The 24,513-nt window shown below is 46.3% G+C and overlaps 1 protein-coding gene across 1 annotated transcript; it reads left to right on the forward strand.

Annotated features, from left to right (window-relative positions):
- The first annotated feature begins 11,354 nt into the window (after positions 1-11,354).
- PRSS54 (serine protease 54) lies at positions 11,355-24,230 on the forward strand. The gene is given in 6 exon segments (XM_045533306.1): positions 11,355-11,396; positions 11,398-11,449; positions 14,861-15,038; positions 18,776-19,034; positions 19,641-19,772; positions 23,682-24,230. Coding segments are annotated over 6 exon segments (1,203 nt in total). The 5' UTR covers positions 11,355-11,363.
- The last annotated feature ends 283 nt before the right edge of the window (positions 24,231-24,513 follow it).

Below are 24,513 nucleotides of genomic sequence, written 5' to 3' on the forward strand. Positions count from 1 at the left end.
TAGGAAAAACTTATATCACAGACATAAACAATATTTTTTAAAATGACAAATGAAATTTTTAAAATATTGCATAATCTATCTTAAAGGCTATTTAATAGTGTTTCTATTGATTAATAAGATGTCCAATAAGTCAATAGAAAAATGGGTAAACAGTAAGAATAGGCAGCCCCAGAAAAAGAAGGAAAAATGGCTTATGATGTCTGACTGAAAGAAAATAGCTTATAAACTCTTACCGAAGGGAAAAAGAGCATTGATTTTTTCATATAACAGAATGGCAAAGATATAGACGTTAATAATATGAATGTGAGGAAGACATTCATATACTGATGTTTCTGGAGAAACTAGTGGACTTGGGCTCTGGGCCGGGAAAGGTAATTTTAATACAATTTTTAATGTTGTTGAAAGAGAAAAAGAAAGAGAGAGATTGAGAGATTTTGAATGAGAGAAAGTTCCAGATGAGCAGAAGGAAGACAATCATGTTGCCTGGGTTAATTGAGGGAGGTCTTGTGGAAACCCGGGCATCGAATTGGGCCTGGAAAAATGGGGAGATTGTTGAGAAGAAATGATGAAGGGATTCTGAGTTTGAAGCAATGTCTACCTTGAAGTCTGCATTTTCATCAACTCAATCATGCTGGGATGTTTTTTATGTTGTGGCCATAAAAAATCCCAAAATATTCCAAAAACTCACCATTCTTTTGGTTTTCAGATCATAGGAACTAAGTTCTGTCAGTGGCTCCAAAAGAGCTCTCTGGGGACTTGGTCAAAGGCAGTTCCAAGCCCATTTCCTATGTGCACAGTCCCACCAAGCTGGTCTTGGTCACTAGGGATGGAGTGGGAAGAACCTCCTAAAAGGAGATGTGCTGCCTCTGGCCACAGCTGTTCTACAAAAAGCGACTCAGGCAAGGCACCAACCCTCACTTCTGTAAACTGAGGGAATTGGAACATCTGAGCTCTGTCCTTTGCAATGTCAAAATTACCCACAGTGGTTCTTTATCACCTGTTGTCAGGGCTCAATACAGGAACAGTGACTGTGGTTTTCCTTGAGGCAACAAAATGAAACACAATGTTTGAGGAAGGCAAGGAAAGGAGAGGAGACCCCAAGCAGTGGGGAGTTGCCCCCCTTCCAGTTAGGTAAGAACAGAATTCTCTCCCAGGAGAAAAGTCTGAGTGAGACCAACAGATACTCATTATCTGCTCAGGTGGAAATCCTCGCTGTATCCAGGTGTTTCCTCTCGCTCAAGGCTTTTTCCTAACTTTCTGGATGTTGTACACTCACACTGCCTGGTGTGCTCCTGGAAACCCCCTTGTGCTCTAAATATTTTGTCTTCCCAAATAAAAGAGTTTGGAATACTTCTAAATTTTTTTTTTTTTTTTGAGACAGAGTCTTGCTCTGTTGCCCTGGCTAGAGTGCCATGGCATTAGCCTAGTTCACAGCAACCTCAAACTCCTGGGCTCAAGCGATCCTCCTGCCTCAGCCTCCCAAGTAGCTGGGACTACAGGTGTGCGCCACCATGCCCGGCTAATTTTTCTATTTTTTTGTAGTCTCGCTCTTGCTCAGGATGGTCTGGAACTCCTGAGCTCAAGCGATGTCCCCCGCCCGCCTCGGCCTCCCAGAGTGCTGGGATTACAGGTGTGAGCCACCTCGCCCGGCCTGGAATACTTCTAATTTGTGGAAATCTGAAAGGGGTTGTGTGTTGGTCGTTTTCAAAAATAATTTTGGTTACAGTTTTCCACTCTGAAGCTTGGCTCTCTCGGACTTCCATTTAGAATTCAAGCTTACAAACACCTAACTTTTCAGAACATACTCGAATTGACCATAGCGAAGTTTAAACACCATTTCTGGCAAGGGCTTTCTCTTTGCCAACCTAATTGAGTTTTCAAGTCAAGAGACCTGGAGTCTGATCGCCAGCAGCCTCTCCTTGCCTCTTGACACCCGGGGGCCTCGGTAAGAGTGGTTTCTGAGGGTTGGTGGCTTGGTTTTTACAGCGACGGAGAGGTTCTGGCATGTGAAAGCTCACCTTGATCTCCAGTGCGAAGACAGGTGCTGGGGTTGAAAAGGGCCCTGCTCCGCCTGCCGGGTTCACTCGGGTCTGTAGGATGCTGCGAGGGAACCCAGAGTTTCCACGATGCAGAAATAACGTCCTAAATGCTGCCACCCGGTGAGGGCGACAGCCCCAGAGAGACACTGTCCTGCGAGGCCAGTCTGCCCTGAGAGTTCATTTCACAGGAAGTCGGGGTGCCGGGCCCCAGCGAACCTGCCACTCTGCCCCGCTGCAAATGAGGCAGAGGGAAAAGCCACCTGACATCAGTGAAGAAAACACTACAATTTTAATTAAGCCTTTAACATTTTCAACAAGTTGACAAAAACCAGCAGTTTTCTCTTTCTTTTTTTTTTTCTTTTTTCCCCTTTCTTTCTTTTAAAAAGCAGTTTCCTCCTAAAACCAGCGATCAGAAACCCTCGGACAGCGCGTTTGCTTCTGAGCACTTCCTCCCGTCCTTTGCAAGAGCAGCTTGTGGCCGACGAATCACCAGCACAGAAGCCTTTTACCTTATTCCCCTCCCCCCACCCCCGCCACGTCAGGCTGCCCTTTCGAGAACGCGTGGAAGTGAAATGTTGCGAGCAAGGTCGCCCCCTGCCGGCCGAAGTGATCATCGCACGCAAGCGACCACTTCTCGCTGACAGCCACTTTCACCTCCCAGGCCTGAGGCTCCACCATGTCCCCTGGGTGGGCGCAGACGCTGCGGGACTGGAGCTGCCGTGGCCCTTCCAGTCTGTCCTCCACGCCTCTTCCCAGCCACTCTCCAAATAGCACACACACACCCGTCCCTCGTCTGGCTTTACTTTTCGTCCTAGCACTTATCATGGACATTATAGTATGTGTGTGTGTGTGTGTGTGTGTGTGTGTGTGTGTGTGTGTGTGTGTAAACTGCCTTCACTATTAGAAGGAAGCTCCCGCGGGCAAGGATTTTGTTTGGTTCACAGATCTAGAGCCATGCCCAGCACCTAGCAATTGCTCACTAAATATTTGTTATGGGGTGCAGTGGTTCATGCCTGTAATCCCAGCACTTGGGAGGCTAAGGTGGGAGGGTCCCTTGAGACCAGGAGTTTGAGGTTGCAGGGAGCTGTGATGACACCACTGCACTGTAGCCCAGGTGACAAAGCAAGACCCTGTCTTAAAAGAAAAGCCGGGGGGGCGGCGCAAAGTATCTGAAATAGACATTTCTCAAAAGAAGACATACAAATGGTCCATAAGTATATGGGAAAAATGTTCCAACATCACTAAGCATCATGCATTTTTTTCTGCCTTTCAATCGGTTACAGTCAATAGCTATTAACTTGCCTGCTAGTTAGTGTCTTCAATTTCCTCTTTCTCTACAGGCTCCAGTGGTTTAAATAAAATGAATGGAAACCAAGGCAACACCATCATGTGGCCATATATAGCTGTGGTCCCCAACCCCCAGGCATGGACTTGTCCCAGTCTGTGGCCTGTTAGGAACCAGGCACACAGCACTAGGTGAGCGGTGGGTGAGTGGTATTTACAGCTGCTTCCCATCACTTGCTTCACCGCCTAAGCTCCACCTCCTGTCACATCAGTGGTGGCATTAGATTCTCAAAGGAGCACAAACCCTACGGTAAACTGCGCAGGTGAGGGATCTAGGTTGCACGCTCCTTATGAGAATCTAATGTCTGATGACCTGAGGTGGAGCTGAGGCGGTGATACTAGTGCTGGGGAGTGGCTGCAAATACAGATTATCATTAGCAGAGAGGTTTGACTGCACAATAAATGCAATGCACTTGAATCATCCCGAAACCATCCTCCCCAACCCCTAGTCAATGGAAAAATTGTCTTCCATAAAACTGGTCATTGGTGCCAAAAATGTTGGGGACTGCTGATATATTGAACTTTGTTCTTACACTGATTATATTATAACTGGGAAATGTTTTTCTCCTCCAATAATCTCCACAATATCTTAAACCAGGGGTTGGCAAACTACAGCTGGTGGGTCAGATCTAGCCTGCTGCCTTTTTCGTAAGGCCAGGAGCTAAGAATGGTTTAAGCAGAAAGGAGGAGCAGATGGCGTGAGCCACCCAGCATCGCATCTTTTGCCTTGTTGGCTAAAGCAGAGCCCGGGACCCTGATGCGGTGAGCCCTCTCCAGTGAGCCTCAGATCTTCCCAAGGAGTTTGTTTTTCTCCCATCTCCTTCCCCTGGGGAGCTGGCTCTGCTTCCCCTGAAAGGCGAGGCTGCTATGAGGGCTCAGGGGCACCACTCAGATGAGATGTGATCCCCCAAAAAGAGTTTCATCTTCTCATTAGAACTGTATTGCTAAAAAAAAAAAATCTTATTTATCATTATCATATTTTGAATTTTGTCCATAAAAATTTGTGAAAATTTTCTCTTTTTTTATGTAAGTACCTACATAAAATTTTGCCCCTTGGCCCCGCAAAGCCTAAAATATTTACTATCTGGCCCTTCACAGAAAAGGTTTGCTGAGTCTTAAACTATTTCTCTACCCTCACTTCAACTTCCCTCCCTCCCTTTTCCCTTCCTTTCCCTCCCTGCCTTTTTTCATTTTCCCTCCTCGAGGGAAAGGCTTGAGATTCAAATTCCAGGGACGAGTGGATGTGACAGGCCTGGCTAGGGTCACAGGTCCACCACTGGGCCTGTGGGAATGCCAGGCTGTGTGGCATGATAGCCTCGATTCACAAAAATGAGGGCAAGGCTAAAAGACGTTCAGTGAAGAGGAAAAATAATGATGAGAAATGAAGCGTAAATACTGTAACTCAGAAAAAAAAAAAAAAAAAAGAGTGGCTGGAGCTCAGGTGTGATTCACTTACAGCGGGCTAAGTGAACCTGAGGGTATAATGAGACTGAGTGAGCAGCCAGCACCCTGAGTGAATAAAGCTGAACAGTAGCAACCAAACATCCAAAGTGCAAATAGGAAGCATGCTGACTCTACCTGAAAATTGCATTTCGCTCTCCTGGGCATCCATGAGCCCAGCTGCTAATGTGTGGACTGCTGTAAAGCTCAGTCCCTTTCTGCTTTGAAAGCCATCTCACTGCAAAACAGCACGGAGGACGCATCCTTTGAGTTATCTTTGCTCCCACAGGCTTCAGGAAAAAGATTCCAAGAAAAATGAGCTGAGGTCAGAGCTGCTAATAGCTGGGAGAGGAAGGGTTGCCTCAGGGAAGGTTCCCTCACCCGCACAGCTGTCAAAATACTTACCCAGGGGGAGGGTCGGAAGCCAAGCCTCAGTTCCAGCTTCGTGGCTCCCTCTGGTGGCCAGCAGAGGCAGGTTCAAACTCTCCCTGGAAAATAGTGTATCTGATTTAGAGCCCTAGGAAATCCATAAATTCAGAACAAGAATCTAACTCACGATTATTACTAAGGCACACAGGGAAGGCAAGCCACCTTGTGTGAGAATTAGCAGACAAACAACAGATTTAGAATCCCCCTACCCCCTAAATAGCCGATCATAGAACTGTCGGGTACCGAATATGGAACAGATATATATGAAATGGTTGCAGAAATAACGGGTACAATGACAGAGATAAGCACCCAACAAGATAGGGTTAGAAATAAACAGGGGGACTTGAAAAATGGATCTTATAGAAATAAAAAATGTTTCTTGGTTGAATTTTAAAACCTTTCAAAGGGTGGTTGAACAGAAAATTAGACATAGATGAAGAAAGAATTAATAAACTGGAAGGTATAGTCACAGGAATCACCCAGAATGCAATGCAGAGTGCTGAAAAGATAAAAATATGAAACCATTAATAAGATATATTAGGAATAGAATGTTCTTGTGCCAGTACCATGCTGTTTTGGTTGCTACAGCCTTGTAGAAAAGCTTGAAGTCTGATAAACTGATGCCTCCCAATTTGTTCTTTTTGCTGAAGATTGCTTTGGCTATATAAGGTCTTCTCTGGTTCCATATAAAGTGTAGAATTATTTTTTCTAGATCTTCAAAGAATGATGATGGTATTTTGACAGGGATTATATTAATTCGATAGATCACATTAGGTAGTGTGGACATTTTAATAATATTGATTCTGCCAATCCATGAGCATGGTAGGGTTTTCTATCTGTTTACATCTTCTACAATTTTGTTTTCTCAGGGTTTCATAGTTCTCCCTATATAGGTCTCTCACCTCCTTAGCTAAATATATTCGTAAATATTTTTCTTTGATGCTATTGTGAAAGGTGTTACGTCTTTGATTTGATTTTCAGCTTGGCTGTTACTGGCATATATGAATACCACTGATTTGAGTGCATTGATTTTGTATCCTGAGACTTTATTGAATTCATTTATCAATTCCAGGAGTCTCTTGGTTGAATCCTTGGGATTTTCTAGGTATAATATCATACTGTCAGCAAAGAGTGAGAGTTTGACCTCTTCTGCCCCCCTTTGGACACACTTAATTCCCCACTCTTGTCTGATTGCTCTCCAATAGAAGTGGAGATAGTAGGCAACCCTGCCTGGCCAGCAAACATATTAAAAAAGTGCTCAATATCTCCAATCATCAGGGAAATGCAAATAAAAACCACAATGAGATATCACCTAACTCCAGTGAGAATGGATTTTATCAAAAAGTCCCAAAACAACAAATGTTGGTGTGGATGCAGAGAGATAGGAACACTCTTACACTGCTGGTGGGGCTGCAAATCAGTATAACCTCTTTGGAAAGTAATTTGGAGATATCTCAAAGAACTAAAAATAGAAACACCATTTGATCCAGCAATCCCACTACTAGGCATCTACCCAAAGGAAAAAAAGACATTTCACAGTAAAGACATCTGCACTCGAATGTTTACGGCAGTGCAATTCACAGTTGCAAAGATGTGGAAACAACCCAAATGCCCATCAATACATGAGTGGATTAATAAACTGTGGTATATGTATACCATGGAATACTACTCAATCATAAAAAAGAATGGTGAACTAGTACCTCTTATATTACTCTGGGTGGCGCTAGAGCCCATCTTTTGAAGCAAAGTAGCACAAGAACAGAAAAACAAGCGCCACATGTTCTCACCATCAAATTAGTACTAACTGATCAACACTGAGGTGCTCACATGGAAGCAATATTCATCAGGTGCCTGGTGGGTGGGAGGGGGTGGTGGGGATGGGTAAACTCACAACTAATGGGTGCAGACAGCACTGTATGGGGGATGGGCACACTTGTAGCTCTGGCTTGGGCGAGGCAAAGGCAATATATGTAACCAAAATGTTTGTATCCCTATAATATTCTGAAATTTAAATAAATAAATAAATAAATAAAAAGAAACCTGTACTAAAGAAATTTCTAAAGGATATTTTTCAGGGAAGAGATACAAGATCTAGAGACAGGAGCCAAGATACAAGAAGGAATAGTGAGCAAATAATATGGTAAATATTCAAATCCAAAAATTATCACCTGAATAAAATGATGGTAATAAAGTATAATGTATGGAGCTGAAATATGGAACAAAAATGGCAAGTAAATCATGAGGGAGAGTTTAGAGTTAAAATATTCCAAGGTTATAGTATTATCATGGAGAAAATATAATAATTAATGTTAGAGGTGATTAAGTTAAATGTGCCTAGTAAAATTTCAATGGTATCCTTTTAAAAGAATAGAAATAGTGTACAAATTCCAAACCAGTAGCAAGAAAATATGTAATAGGAAAAACAAAACAAAAATTAAAAAGACAAGAAAGAAGGGAGAAAGCACAGAAAAGTAGAACAAATGGAATTTTTTTAAAAAGATGGTAAAACAATTCCAAATATATCAATAATCCCAATAAACGTAAGAGGAGTATACATGTCAATTAAAAAGACAGAGGCAGTCAGATTAGATTTTTAAAAATCCAGCTGTGTACTGTTTGGAGATATGTCTGAAGCATAAGGATACAGAAAGCTTGAAATCACAAAAGTAAAAAGCATGAGAAAAGAAATATTAACAAATAAAAACTAGGCACAGTTTATACCAGATAAAATAAACTCTAAGACAAAAGGTATTACTAGGGATAGAGAGAATCATAAATATAGTTGATCCACATAATTCACCGATTTCATATTTGTGAATTTTCCTACTTACTAAAAGTTATTTGAAACTCCCCAATCAATACTCTCAGTGTTTCCCAGACAATTTCAGACAAGCACAGAATGGCAAAAAATTCGAATCATTTGATGTGCATGTTCGCAGCTGAGGTTGAACAAGGTGATGCTCTGTCTTCATGTCTCAGCTCTCATACTATAAACGTGTTTCCTTTTCACAGCCTACTTAGTGCCACAATGTTTGTATTTTTGGACTTTTGTTGGTGATTTCATGGTTTAAAGTGGCTCTCGAGCACAGTGCTAAAGTGCTGGCTAGTGTTCCTATTTGCAAGAAGGCTGTGATGTGCACTATGTTAAAAATATGTGTATTAGATAAACTTTGTTCAGGGATGAGTCATAGTGCCACTGGCCGTGAATTCAATGTTAATGAATCAACATATGTCAAATAAGGTGTATTTAAATAAAGCACACATTTTAAAAGGTTATATATTGATCAGTTGATGAAAATGTGTGACCAGAGGCTTGCAGGAATCTAACCTTGTATTTCTCCAAGGAGCAGTGGTTCATTAATTCACTGTTTGCTACAACTTCATAGAACACAGTTACAACAAATAACAACAATCAACTCTAGTTCAATTCTCCAGGAAGAGTTAACAATTCTAAACTTGTATATCTGATAAAATAGTTTCAAAACATATAAAGCAAACATTTCTATAACTATGGGGAGAAATGGACAAATTCACCATCATAACAGGAGTTATTGATCGGTCAGGAAGATAAAAAAAAATCAGGAATAACTCAGAAAATTTAAATAGCACAATCGACAAGCTTGAAGACTGTTGACAGATACAGACAGTACACATTTTCCTCAAGCAAACGTGGTACAGGTGCAACAATTCTTATCACATATTAGGCCACAGGGCAAGCCTCAGAGATTCTGAAGAATTATATTACACAGATCACATTCTCCAACCAATACTGTTTCTGCTTCTGCCACTTCTAAAGGCAGCATGTGCCCAGGCTGAGAAATGCAGACCTAGAGATGGTTCAGCACCCTGGCGCTGGAAGGATCTGTATTGGAGTTCTGTCCCTGCCACTTCCTAGGTGTGTCACTCCGGGGAAGTGACTTTCCCACTCTGAGCCACCGTGTTCTCAGCTAGAAAGCTGAGGAAATTCATTCATCCTGCCAGGAGGAGTGAGAAAACATACCCGAAAGAAGGCTCTTTGAGACCTGCAAATTTAAGGATCAACTCCCACGTCTCTCGCTGACAAAGACCATCCCTTTTCTGTTTTCAGCAGAAGGCAACCCCTGCAGCGGGTCAAAGGTGATGACAGGGGATGGTTGGGCACGAAGGACGCCAGGGGAACCGTGGGGGAAGGAGGTAGCCGCTCCTTCTGACTCCGGCTTCACTTCCATCCAGCCCTCCTGCCTTCCACCAGCCCCGCACGCACTGTCAGCTAAGGCTCGTCAGAGCCAGTAGCCTGCCAGCCCGCCCTCTGTGGCTCCACATAGTGACATCTCACCACAGCATTGTCAACACTTTTCTCCAGTCCTGGCATTTGTGCTGAAACCAGAGCTGCCTGCAGTGGCTGGAACGCAGATCCCATCTGGCCCTGGTTTGGCAGGGGCAGGGTAGTAGCTCAGCTCGGACCCATAGCTGGGGGGCAAAGGAAAACCGGGCTGAGCCCGAAAGAAACCGCATTGGGAATGTAAGATGCTGACAGGGACTGGAAATCCCAAATCCACCCTGGCTGTGGGCTTCCCCCTTCCCGTGTGACAAACGCGTGTGGACGCAGGGCATGGGCTGAGTGGGCAGACCGCGGCCGCAACCGTGCTTTGTGATCTAGCAAAAGGACGTCTGCTCGGCCAGACCTGCGGAGAGACTGGCTTCCAGAATAGCCCTGCCATGGCTAGGTAACAAGGAGGCTTTTCATCCTGGCTCCTCCTAAGTCCCCATGTCCAGACGTTTGCTTGGTGACGCCATGGTAACCGTGATGCCACAATGGAACATTCTTCTGAAGGCGGTAGAGGAGCTCCCTCTGTTGAGCTCTGCCGTGGAAGGCCAGAGTGAGTTTATTTCTCCTTTAGCAGGAGCGGTTCACGGTTCACGGAAGAACTCTGAGGAGCATCCTGAGGACAAGAAACATCTGGTGTCATGAGCGGAACATGGTGACTTAGAACCGTGCACATGGGTTCCTTAGGCCGTTGTGCATGGTTTGAGGCAAGGGTGTGGGCCTGGTGATGCGGCATGTGGCGAAGCACCTGGGGCTTTGAATCCAGACAGACCTGAGCTCAAATCCCAGTTCTACAACTTCGTGGCTGTGCGACCTTGGGCTGGCTACTCGATGTCTCTGAGTGTCAGTCTCTGAATCTGTAAAATAGGGCTAGTGAGCGTGTCCACCTTCCGGGGTGGGTGTGCAAATGAGCGGAACTAAATGCCAGGGCTGTTCCCATGTAAAAGGCCAGGCTGGGCCGGGCACGGTGGCTCACGCCTGTGATCCTAGGACTCTGGGAGGCTGAGGTAGGAGGATCGCTCAAGGTCAGGAGTTCGAGACCAGCGTGAGCAAGAGTGAGACCCCGTTCCCACTAAAAATATAGAAAGAAATTAGCCAGACAACTAAAAATATATAGAAAAAATTGGCCGGGCATGGTGGCACGTGCCTGTGGTCCCAGCTACTCGGGAAGCTGAGGCAGGAGGATCGCTTGAGCCCAGGAGTTTGAGGTTGCTGTGAGCTAGGCTGACGCCACGGCACTCTAGCCCAGGCAACAGAGTGAGACTCTGTCTCAGAAAAAAAAGAAAAAAAAGGCCAGGCTGGTAACTAGCTAAAAGAAACCCCAGCATCAATCGTCTCCGCTGGCAGAGTTTAAGGGGAGAAGTAAAACCACAGCATAGACATGAAGCCCGGGATGAGCTTCCGCTAAAACCCGCCTTCTGTTTCAGCAGCATTTTATGGCTACAGAGTTAAGGCAAGGGTTGAATTCCACAAGTCGAGAAGCAACCCTTTTTGGAGACCCAACTCTTCACGACTCCCAGGGGCCCAGGCCAGACTGAGCAGAAAACTGACCGGCGTGAGCTGCCCTCTCTCGCTGGGCTGTCGCACAAACTGTGACTGAAGATCGGTGCGGCCTTGACTGCACGGAACCAAGCACTACGGATGTGACAGGTCGGTGCCCCGCGTCTTGGAGCCTTTGCTGGTGGAAAGGAAAGATGCAGAGGCTCCAACGCCGGGAGGACTCACCGCTTTGGGAGGAGAGGGAAACCCCACGTGTGTGTGGGAAGGGGACGGAGTCATTGAGTTTTCTGCTTTCCCAGCTGCCCATGGTGCCTGCTGCCGCTCTGCCTGGGGATGGCGGAGATGCGAGGGATGCTCTTGGTCCTGCTCTGCGTTTTCCACTCTTCCGCCAGTGAGTGTGCGACTCCCCTCTGTCTACTTTAACTGCACGTGTCACATGGATGGGGGACCATCCAGGGACACGAAGTGGTGTTTAAGGTCCAGGGAGTGGCTCGGGGAAGATGACGCACAGCACTTTGCTCTGGGCAGCACGTGCAGGAACGAGGCAAAGAGGTGAACCGTGGGATATGGATGGAGGAAACAGACACAGGGCTGATCCTCAGGGCAGGAGCGCCCTAAGCTAGGAGAGTCGAGCCCTCTGGGCAGAGGGGACAGCCTGAGGCCTGCCTCCCCACTCACAGCCCACCCTGCCCTTCCTGGGGTGTACTGCTCTTTGCAAACTATGAGCCCCATGGCAGGGCTGGTCCCAGGAGCAGTGGGGGCTTCTACTGCTGTCAGTGCCGTGGGGACTGCCAGAGGCTCAGATGGCAGAAGTGGCAGCTGTGGTCCCCTCCTCCCCTGACGTCTAGGCTATTAACTAAGAGTTCCAGCCTAGAAAGGGGCAGGTGGAGAGGGGACACCTGACTAAAGCAGGCTCTGTCCCACCTTGCTGCCATCCCAGCTGGCTAGGGCCTCTCTTCCTGGAGTTAGATGGGAGACATGAGAGAGCCACGCACACACACACACACACACACACACACAGAGGGGAATCCTCCACCTTCCTCAGCCTCCTCTACCTCCTCTGTCTCCTTGTAGTCCCAAGGAGTCCTGGGGCAGGCGGTGTCCAGAAAATATAGAAAGCCCCTATCCTTAGAAAGTTACAACTAAGTGACCCAGAGCTAACATTTCATCTCTGGGTCAGATTTCCTCATTATATCCTGACCTTCCAAGGGTTTTGCAAGGTCAAATGAACAAGCCAACTAGAGTTTTTCAAAAGTAAGAGTAATCACACACCTGTAGGGCTAGGGAGAATGGGTTATGCCTTGTGCCACCGATTGCCAATGCCCCAAGAAAGAATCAGACCGAGGAGAAGGAATCCTATCTTTGGTGGTTCTGAAGCACGTGGTGGCCTTACAGACATCATCTTGCTAACAGCCAGCTCTGTCATTGCTCCAGTAAAGCATCCAAGTGTCAACTAGTGGAGATGTTTGCTCACATAATGTCCCGTACGGAGAGGTCCTCTGATGTGATGCTGTGTTACAGTCAGCTCTAGCATCGTGGTTGGGAACCTCTGTCTTTGGCGCTTACATCAAAGGTCACCACCTAGGGGGAGTTCTCCCAGACTTCACTCCCTGGGCAGATTTCATGCCCCCTCCTCTGTATACTCTGGGCACATTCCCTTGTGTCACATATCTCTCTGTGTGGCCACCACTCTTCAGCATTTCACTGTGACAGGCTCCTGAAATCCATCCCTGGAAGACCAGGCCTCAGCTCAGCTCCTGGCAGGAATGTGGGTTTGGATAAATAGCTAAAAAAGCAGTCACCAACGTTCTGATCCACACAGTCTGCTGGTGGCACCTGCCACATGACACCCGTGACCCAGGGCCACTGCTTTAGAAGCAAGTTCTGGGTGCCTGTGGTCTGGGATTTACAAACAGTAAAGCAGAGCAGCGGTTTACACTGTAAAAGAATGGAATCATCCACGCAGCGCTTGGGTTAGCATTGCCAGTCGTGGGCATACAGTTTGCAAAGTGCTTTCCCATAACCTCACCCCATGTGATCTTCACGGCAACCCCAAGAGGTGTGCGGGTCTGGGATTATTACCCCACATCTCAAAGGCAGAAGCTGAGACCCAGAGAAGGGAAGAGCTCACAGCAGACCAACAGGCCAACGTGATTTTGGACTCTGCATCCAGGCCCTTCCCAAATAGCATAAGAATCTCCCCTGGAGCTGTTTTCAGAAAATGCGGTGCCCAGGGGTTCTGGCGGATGAAATGTGCAGTCAGGGTTGAGAATTCGCCTACTCTTCACTCTGCCTACGGGAGGCTGAGATAGGCACCCCCAGGTCCAATAAGGAGGGTGGGCACTAGTCCCGTGGGCATGGACTCACCAGAACAGGGCATATGGACCCTCGGGGGAGGACACGGGGCAGTGGAGGGAGTCAGCGGCTGGGAAGAGCAGAACGGCCAGGGTGGGCCTGGAAAGTAGGAGACGCAGCCTGTCCAAGCCAGGGCTTTGAAGAGTCAATTCCCCCTTCCGACTAGATGAGTTGCAAGGGTCCTTCCTGTTCTAACATCCTGACACTCTCCACGATTCTATCAATATAGAACCTTAAAAAAAAAAAATACAGGGCAATAGAGCCATTTTGGGCCAACCCAGGGCTGGCAGGAGGAGCATGTTATTTAAACATTAACACTTAACTCTCGTTGGAAACAAGTCGAGGCTGTCCAAGAAGGTGGACACAGCCTGCTCCCGGGTACAGGAAGGCCAAGGCTGAGCAGGCCTGGGCGGGCCAGAGACGGCCTCCCCCTGCCAGGACCTTCTAGCCCTTTGATGACAAGAAGCCAGGGAGTGCTTAGTTGGCAGAGCCCTTTTGTTCATGCACCAGATGATCTGAGCAGCTACGATGGGCCAGGCTCCGTGCTAGCACCTAGGGATCCACTGGCAAGCAAAACACACAGGGCAGGAAGCATCGCACAGGTCAACAGTCCGCAGGGAAGGGGAAGGGCAAATTTGAGGACATGAACTGTGGATGGAACCTAGACTGCGTGGGGTTGAAGGATGGAGTTTGGATTCATGTGCTCTGGCCCTATATCCTACAAACTGTGTAACTCGCACAAATGCTGACTGGCTCTAAAACTTGATTTCCTTATCTACAAACTGGGAACGACACCACCTCTCCCGGCTGTTGGGGAAATTGTATGAAGTAGTGTACATCAGCAGTTCTCAAACTTTTTGGCCCCCAAACCCCCTTATGGTCCTAAAAATTATTTCAGACCTCAAAAGAGTCCCTTTTTGCTTGTGAGGGTATATCTTTCCATATTTGCAGTATTAGAAATTAAAGCTGGGAACATTTTAAAACAGGAATACACAAGTTCACACATATTATTAGCCATCAGAGTGATGACATCACTCTGGAAAATTCCACCATAGGCTAGTGAGCGAATGAGAGTGAAAATGCAAATAATGTCTTCCTATTCTTATGAAAACAGTTTTAACCTTGCAGACTCACAAAAAGGTGTTGAGGACACCCACAGGTCCCGGACTACACTTTGGGAACTGCTGATGTCCACAAAGGTTGCAGAAACTGCTAAGTGCTCAGTAGACAGAGTTGTTTTCAGCAGTCTAATGTGATTTTGATGTTCAAAGATGCCACCGAGCATCTTTTATGGGGAAGAAGATGCACTAGGAGAAAGAAACGGGGTGATAGAGTCAGTGATGAGCAAGGTGGACACCCAGGGAGGGGTCCTGAGGCCTGGCCACATGGGGGTGCCCCCGGCGACCACCTCCTTGCCTTGGCAGTGAGGCCCCGCACTCCTCTGCAGGTTGTGGCATCCAGCAAGCTGCCCTGTTGGACATCCCCGATCCCGAGGAGCAGCTGGTCCGCAAGATGGAGTTCCCCTGGGTGGTGTCGCTGCAGGATTCCCAGTACACACACCTGGCTTTCGGCTGCATCCTCAGTCAGTTCTGGATCCTCAGCATCGCATCTGCCTTTCAGAACAGGCCAGTACTCCTGCCTGGGGTCTCTCGCCACTGCTTGGTGGGTGGGGGCGGCTCTGTTTCCTGCTCAGTCTGGGACAGCTTGGCACTTGCTCTGCCAGAAGCCTCAGGCCCTAAACTCACCAGGTGCCAAGGCTGGAGGACTGTGCACCTCTCAGCTGAAACTGAAAGGATTCTTCCTCCGTCCTATCCAGGAAGGACATTCGCTCCGATGTCACTGCCCTCACAGGGGCACTGACCTTAGTACGAGAGTCCCTCCTGCGTACCCTGTTAAGCCAGTCAGTCGATAGGAGTCCTTACCTTAAAATACTCACCTCGGGCCTTGCAAATGTTACTGCCACAAATATGCGTACACAGAGAAAAGCCTCGAAGAAAATGCAGGAAGCACCTAAAGAGTGCTTATCTCTGGATGCTCAGAACACACGATTTCTATTTTCTTCTTTGCACTCCTCTGTATTCTCCAAATTCTGTACGATATGTATGCATTCTTTTACCCCAGAAAAAACCATAACTGTTATTAAAGGAACAGCTAATATCTGTAAAACATTTTTGTAACTATTGTAAAAAATTTTTGTAAATATTTGTAAAATATCTCACGTTTTGACCCAGTGATTTCACTTCTGAGAATCAACACTAAGGAAATAATTTCAACCACTGGAAAAGTTTTATGCAAAAAGTTGTTCTTGGGATGGTTAATTACACATAAAACACTGGAAAGAAACCTAATGTCCAATTACCATGGCTAAAAAGATTATACCACAATTTCTCATATATACGCATCCCTGAACTCAAGCAATCCTCCTGCCTCAGACTCACCGGTAGCTGGTACTACAGGAATGAGCCACCATGCCTGGCCAATTTTTCTATTTTTTTTTTTTTTTTTTTTAGAGACAGGGTCTTTTTATGTTGCTCAGGCTACTCGCAAACTCCTGGCCTCCAGCTATCCTCCTGCCTCAGCCTCCCAAAGTGCTAGGGTCACAGGCGTGAGCCACCACACCCAGCCGGTGTATAATTTAATATATAAAATTGGGGGAGGGAGTCTGCTTAATCTGTCCCAGACTGACAGAGGTGAATTAAAATCTCTTACCATGAACAGGCTTCTGTTTTTTTCTCCTTCTATCTATTTCCTGTAGTTATTACATACTGAATACTACATCAATTGCTGCAGACATTTATAGCTGTGAATTCTTCCCTATGGACTGAATTTATCATCGCGTGGAGAGCCTTTCTTTGTCTTACCCAACACTCTTCTCCGAATTGATGTTCAGAACGTGGTTCCCGCTTCTTGTTTTTGTCGTAGGTTATGTTTTCTGTTTTTCATTGCTTCTTGTTTTTCTTTGCACTATATTACATTTCTTTTGTTTTATAGGTCTCTTCTGACAAACCTGGAAAGCTCGTATTTTCATTCTGGTTCCATCTTAGAGTTAGACTTTCACGTAAGACACCAAAATCCTTTGCTTCTTTCTGAATAGTCCTCCCTAGACTCTGGTGTGGCCAGTACCAGAATTCCTACCTTTTCCCTTTTTCGCTTTCTCTCTTCCATCACCCAGTTTGAATAGCTTATATATGTGTTTGACTGTTTACCCGGACTCATTTGCATATTTGCACGCCCTTTGGACTTCACCTAATAGTGGTAAATAAATGTTTAGGCTCCTTCCTCTGACTTTCTTTCCCACTCTAGTTATACTGTCTGATTATTTCCAGGGTTTACCTTTTTACTCTAATCTATAACTTTTTAAAGTTTCTCTTTTTAGTCCAATATTATAATGAATTTCACACTTCCTGTCCGTCCTTTTGCTGGGTTTTCTCCAACGCTAGGTTTGGCTAAACTTTGTATTCAAGTAGTTTCTTAAAGAGCTTTCAAGAACCATATTTCCTTGGTCTTGGCATTTTTATAAATGCTGTGCTGTCCTTAGAAGTGAATGACCACTTAAGTACAGAATTCATGGTTCACAGCTTCTCTCGTTTTGAGGACTTTATGGGCATCCACCTGGCTTCTGGTGTTAAATCTTGCTGTGGAGAAGTCTGAGGCCATTCTGATTTCCCCCTATAGGTAGGTGGCTACACAACCTCATATATCTGGGAGAGGCCTGGTTTACAACTCCTACCCCAGCGTGATGCTGTCAGTCCCTCCTTTCACCCTCACAAGTTCCCTGGGTTAGACAGCACAGCCAGACTTAACTAAGGTGACTTCTTTGTTGGTCTGGATGTCCAAGGATTCCTTGTCACTCAATTCCAGCAATTTTACTAGCTATGCTGAATCTCTCCCATCTGCCTCTCCCGATCCACTCTCTACTCTTCCACCTGGTGGGCCCAGGAGGCTCACCTGTATGGGTTACACCAGTGGCCGCTCCTGCCTTCTGGGTTCCAGGTGGGTTTGCCCAAGGGGAGCACTGGCAAGAGATAAGAGGAAGCAGAGAGAGTGTGGTCAGGGTGCTTATTCCCCTGAGGGTCACTGCAGATTGGCTTCTTTTTCCAGCTAAGTGACCCACTCTGCCCATCGCTGTCTGACCACTCCCTCCCCTCACCTAGAGCCCAGAGGTGGTATCAGCACCCTGTTGTGACCTCAGCAGGAACCTGCCTGTATCACGCAGTACCCAGTGTTCTGCAGTATTTGTGGTTTCCCTGCATCCTGCCAAGACCTTTGCAAAGAGTCTCTTTATTCAATTCTTCCCAATTTGCTTTATTTGAATGTGCCATCTGTTTCCTATTGGGACCTGGTTAGGGTACGTCTCAGTGTTGATATCTCCAAACTGTAGATTCAAGTCTTATTTCTGGAAAACTTTCTTAAATTATATCTTGAAATATTTTTTCCGCTTCACTATTGTGGTTACTTTCTTTGTGGTCTGCTGGCTATCCTTTGACTGCCATTTTCCTCTCTAGCCTTTAAAAATCTTTGTTAGATTCCATTTCATTTTGGCCACTTTTCTCAATGTCCCTAACTGTGTTTTCTGTGGCCCCTATTCTCTTTTCATGCTGCTCCCAGTGTGGCCTTCATTTGGGTGATGGTTTTCTTTCTTTTCAATTCTTTGCTGGGAACCATGCTCAGCCAGCTTTTTCTGAGCTCTGTGGCAGCAGGTGTCGTCTGTAACTCTTTGCGCTCCACCTGTCATTCACCACTTTCTGTAGCCCTTTCTCCGATTCTGAGGTTTGGATGCTCTAGTGCCTCTTGGTTTTATGGTGTTTGCATTTGTTTCTCGTTCTCATAGTATCTTTGGTGATTTCCAAGAGAAGAAAAGGAAAAAACACCCAGCTTAACTCCAACATTATTAAAACTGGAATTTCTCCAAAGTGTATTTACAGAGTATATCATCGGGAAAGATGCTTGTATTAAAATGTTAAGTGCTAAAAGCAAGAGTCAAGATTACATCTTTGGTATAACTACAACTATTACTTTAGTAAACAACAACTATGTTAAAAAAAAAAGCTATGCATAGAAGGAAAGATAATCAATCAGCAATAACCTGTTAACAGATTATCTTTGGGTGCTGAAATAAATGGTGTTAGCATAGAAGAATCCCCAAGATTCTACAGGTTCACAAAGGAAGGCACAAGCCTAAGGGTTTAGAAAAGATTTCCTGGACACTGGGTCCAAAAGGGTGAGTAAAAATTAACACAGAGAAGATGAGTTGGATCGGCTTTCTAGGCCAGGGGAAAGAAACACAGTAAATGTGAAAACAGGGAAGGGTGAAGCTTCCTTGCTGCCTTGGCTTCTCAAGATGCCCTTGCTCTCTCTCCAGGAAGGACATTGTCGTTATAGTTGGTTTAGGTAACATGGATCCCAGCAGGATTGCTCACGCAGAGTACCCCATCAATACCATCATCATCCATGAGGACTTCAACAACCAGTCAATGAACAATAACATCGCCCTCCTGAAGACAGACTCGGAGATACATTTCAACAGCCTGGTCCAGTCCGTCTGCTTCCTCAGAAGAGAGCTACATATGCTTCCCGTCTCGCAGAACTGCTGGGTGTCAGGATGGAACCCCACGTCTGCAGTTAATGCATCCCCTCTCCTGGAGGAGGCTGCGTGTGTGCTAGCAGTGGGGGGGGGGGGCTTGGATGAACCGTTCTAGGGATTATCTTAAGTTAGTAACTCAGCTTGCTTGAGGTTCTAGAGTTGGGCTGAAACCCCCTACTGAGTCAGCCAAGACTCCCAGTGCTTGCCCTTTCTGTGCCCATTCTCACATCACACTGGTCCTTCTTCCTCTAGCCCCACACCAAAACTGGAAGTTCACAGGCAGTGGACAGGCTGAAATGAGCACAAAGTTATGCAGGAGTAAGGTGACATTATTCCCTGAACTAGAGCGGACTGTACTTTTGTCTAAGCCACTCTTGTTTTCTTTCATTCTTGGGAACAGAAGAAAGAAGGAAATGGATACTCTCTAGGAGTAAAGGTGTTTTCTACCTATTTACACATTCACGTTCAAAGCAAAGGTAGTTTTCAGTAAAAACTCAGAGACAGGTTCTTAGTTCTATGAAGAAAAGAGATTTATAAGAACATTTTTGACTCACTCCCATTTGGATGTGTGAGTTGCAGTTGTGTTGACGTAGGGGGCCACCTTCTCGTTAATAACTCTTGGGCTCTCTGTTGCATGGTCCAGACAGGAAAACACATGACAATGAGTATCCTGAGGAAAATCTTTGTGAAAGACACTGACCTGTGTCCCTTACCCAGACTCAAGAACATGGGATGCGGCCGTCACACAAAAGAGGAAACTAAGTCTGTTTGCTTGGTAAGAACATCATGGAGTAGAAGCTAAATGTTGAGTAAGAATTGGTCATGTCAAAGAGACCTCAGGACTCCCCCTTACTGGACAGGGAATTCCACAAGAGCAGAACTCTAATTTGGGATTCATGGCTGTCTCTGGGGTAAACAGCACTTGGCACAAAGCAAGTACTCAATAAAAATCTGCTGAATGGGCTAACCAGTCACCATTATCAGTGTAACATGATTTAGGATGTCTAAGTCCCAAATGTTTTTTAACTAGCTAAAAATTTGAAAGTGTGAGTCTGTATCCGCACACGCAGATACGCTTCGAGCTCCTCTACAGTGTGGGGTCACTGTATTCAGATTCTATGGAACCTAGACTCCCCTTTGATGCCACTGTTTATCAGTTATTGGGTTTTTATTCTGTAAGAAGCCCTGTCCCCCCACCCAGATGAGGGCTGTACAGATATGGCTGTCTTATTGTCTCAGAACATGTGTGGAAGTCACGAACACCTGGTTCAGGCCCCCTTGTGTCCAAATCTCCAGAAACTGCAGCTTACCAGGGTCACGTGGGCAGTAAATGTTACAGCAAATGTAGGAGCCCAGGTCTACCAGATATCCAGATAGAGTTTCTCTCCTTGGCCCTAAAATTGTCTAAGATGCTGATCACCTACTCTCCTCTAAAAAACCTTCAGGACTCCCTGATGGGGAAATTTTTTTCCCACAGGATCTAGAAGAGCAAGGATTTTTTGGAGACCAGGGTCTCACTTTGTCGCCCATGCTGGAGTGCAGTGGTAACAATCATAGCTCACTGCAACCTCGAACATCTGGGCTCAAGAGATCCTCCCACCTCAGCTCCTGAGCGGCTGGGACTACAGGGATGTGCCCCCATGCCCAGCTCATATTTTTTATATTTTGTAGAGACAAGGTCTTGCTATGTTGCCGGGCTGGTCTCAAACTTCTGGGCTCAAGCAATCCTCCTGCCTTGGCAAGTATTTTAGAGTAGGGGAAAAAATACGTATATGCAGACAATTCTTTCTAAAACTCATTTTATTGTAAAAGCATGAAGGACTACCTCTCATTAAACAATAAATTTGCCCTTCCAAAGTTGGTTCAACATTTAATGAGTACCTACGTTGTACTGGGTCCTCTGCCAGATGGAGGACCTTACCAACTTAAATGAGATGTGTTAAAATACTGTAGAAATTGCCAGGCACGGTGCCTCATGCCTGTAATCCTAGCGCTCTGGGAGGCTGAGGCGGGAGGATCGCTCGAGGTCAGGAGTTTGAGACCAGCCTGAGCCAAGAGCAAGACCCCGTCTCTACTAGAAATAGAAAGAAATGATTTGGACAGCCAAATTATATATGTATATGTGTGTGTGTGTATATATATATATATATATATATATATATATATATATATATATATATATATATATATATATATATATTAGCCAGGCATGGTGGCGCATGCCTGTAATCCCAGCTACTCGGGAAGCTGAGGCAGAAGGATTGCTTAAGCCTAGGAGTTTGAGGTTGCTGTGAGCTAGGCTGACACCATGGCACTCTAGCCCGGGCAACAGAATGAGACTGTCTCCAAAAAAAAAAAAAAAGAAATACTGTAGAAATCATAGGTATTTACGAAAATCTTGCCCTCAACCCTTCCATCAATTCAGTATCAACTTCATCAAATCTAAGATGCTGCCAATCATAGAATGTACCATTATTTTATGTAATACCAAGAATGAAGAAATGCTGCCAGTTGAACTCTGATATCAAATGATTGAAAGACACATCCTAATTTCAAAGATGTTACTATTTTAAGTGCATCTTAAACTTGATGGAATATGGTAAGCTGTTTAGACTCTAAGTGTTTATACCTTTTTAAATCCACCTGCAAAGTTCAGGTTGGTTTCTAACTGTGGTACACCTATTACAGTCCTTTGTTTTTGAACACAATTGTGCTTGCAAACCATCTAATGGTGACATGTCCACCTAGAATCCTTCCCTCTCTGGGAAATATGTTCTAGTGTCCAGAAGCCCTCGAGCCACACTTGTCACGTGCAGAATAAACCACCAGGTTCAGTGTCTATCTAATAGGTTTCCCCAAAGACCTGACAAAAACACAATCATTCTGAACTCCCCCCCCCCTTTGTCTGAATGTCGAGGGAGGGGACTACACAGCGAAGGCTCCCTCTGTGCCGTGGCCACTCCCTTACGAGACGAGGCCGGGCTGCTCCAGAGGGGCTCCTGCTACTGTTTGTCTCTGCTGCTGTACTTCAGAAGTCACAGCCCCACGGGATTACAGGGAAGAGAAAAGGCAGCCTATTCTGCACCTGGGTAGAACAGCAACCTGCAAAACCATGCAATAGCTGGGGACGACTACCACACAATCATTCACCAGATTGTCCCAAATTATGCTCTTTTTCTTGCTCGAGCTATAAAGCCACAGTGAAGACAAAGTGGGAATGGGATGGGTGAAAGGAGGGGAGACCAGTGCCATTCCTGGCAGGGAGTTTCCACGCCTAGGCAGACACACTGGGTGCAGACGAGGGCACATTTGCTGGTCCGAGGCTAACCGGTCGGACACTAGGCTGAAATCTCTACCCTCTGCTGCTCGGCAGCGTGGGGTGAAAGAGCAGACTGTGAAAACTGAAAGGTCAAGAGTTCCACACGACAGCACTCCCTTCCACCCAAGGAGAGGCACAGAGTGTAGGCCATCGGGCCTCCCTCACTCTGGCTTTGGCCCTCTGGGAGGCCCCCAGGGAGTCTCCGCAGCTGCTCTGCTCAGAGTCACTCCTTTCCTCTCCCAGCCGCCTTCATCTAGGTCCTGCTGTGGCTTCAGAAACAGGGACGGTTACTGAAAGACGACACCCAAGACAGACCACACTCCCAGGCCTCGGGGTGGAAAGGGGCTGAGGTGGCCGCTCTCCTGCCTCTCTGCTTCTCGTGGTTGAGTCTGTTTCCTCCTGTCAATTGCAACCCCTTTTGTCAAATGCAACCCTGTTTAACAGTCTCAGTCAAGCCACGAGAGCGTGTCACTGCCCAGGCCTCCTAGCCAGGCAGGCCCTGCAGGGCTGACAGCCTTTGGGTGGCAACCCCTTTCCTGCATCCAATGGACCACGGGGTGGGGGGCTTAGGGGTGGAGGCAGGAAAGGTCGATCATACCTTGTCGTTGTCTTGCTGCTTTCCCCATTTTTCTCAACTTTTCACAGAAAAAAATGATGGCCTTTTATAGACCTCAAGATGATGGTAGTTCATATTTCACTGAGTGCGCTCTGTGGACCAGGTGCCGTGCTGGGTGCTCTGCGTGTGTTTCAAGCATTAACTGTGTTCCTTCTTTGGCTCAGGGAGAATTTGTGACCCAGGGTCACGTAGGTAGCTAAGTAGGCCACGCTTCCACCTGCTCACCTTAAGTGAGGCAAGGTGTGCGTGGCAGGACTCTGGAGTCCCAGAGCACTGTCCCCCAGAGTGGGAAGGCCAAGAGCATAGCAGGGCTGGGCAGCAGGTGGAAAAATCAGCAGCTGCCGGGTTGGAGGAAGCAGCTTAAACTAAGGATGGAAGCAAAGTAGAGGGAACGGGGAATGTGAGCATTTCAGGCCAGGAAGGAAAGAAATAGGAACATGCCAGGACTGAGAAGCCAGGAGAGAGGGAGGACTTAGTCAAGGTACTAGAAAGGGGTAAGAAAATGAAATATGCATCAGGAAGCGACAGGCAGTCTGCAGAAGTCCACAAATAATTTGCATAATGTAAGGAAAAGTCATCTTGTTGGAATTTGTGGTGCCTGGATGTGAAACAGTACCCTATAATTTGCTTCATTTCTGGTGAGAACCAGTGTAAAACATTTCTAGAACAAACAGTAAATTGCACAAGGATATATTAAAAAAGAAAACAAGTTTTTTCTAAGACCTGAAGCCTTCTGTCCTTTGTCACAGGGGGAACCAGGAAGCCCAATGATGTGCCAGCTGGAGAAGGTGAATCTGTGGGTTCTGCGAGGAATCCTGACACACGGTGGGGAGAAATGCCCGGGCCTGTTTCTGTACACCAAGGTGGAAGAATACAGCAACTGGATCATATACGAGACTAGGATGGCTGGCCTGCCCCTGCCTTCGCGTCACCACTGGGAGAAGTTGATCTCTCTCTCCCACCATAGATCACACGCTGCCAAGACACAGAGCACACCTGCTGGACTGGACTACCTCAGACGGTCCCAGCCATACTTCCAAGGACAAAGAAAGTCCGACATGAGTTTACAGCGAACAAACAGCTCTAGAGATCGTCTAGACTTTAAGGAAAAGGGTGTACAGGAATCGGGCAGGTCTCCTGAGCCAGCCATACAATCCACGTACTATGACTATTACGGTGGGGAGGCTGGGGAGAGTGGGTCTGCTGCAGGTCAGAATAGGCTGCATCAGCCCCAAGAAATTATCTTGGTTTCCTTTGTGCTTGTTTTCTTTTGCAGCGGTGTCTACTCCAGGAGTTAACCCACCAAACCGAAGAGTAAGCTCAGAATGCTGAGTGCCAGGCATTCCCCATGCTGTTTTGGTGTCTGTTCTTAGTAGTTACACACCTGGGCTGCCACAGAGAGGCCCACAGCACACACCATGGGCTGGCTCTCCCTCGTTTGTCCCACTCCCACCTGCAGGAAGGTCACTTTCATTTGTGCTTGTGAACTAAATATGGGCTAACAAGTGTCAAACCATTAGAGTGCCCTGTGGTTCTTTCAATGTTACTGGTTTCAGGGTCCAGGCTGTGAAAACACTCCCC

This window comes from Lemur catta, chromosome 20, assembly GCF_020740605.2.
Source record: "Lemur catta isolate mLemCat1 chromosome 20, mLemCat1.pri, whole genome shotgun sequence".
Taxonomy (NCBI): domain Eukaryota; kingdom Metazoa; phylum Chordata; class Mammalia; order Primates; family Lemuridae; genus Lemur; species Lemur catta.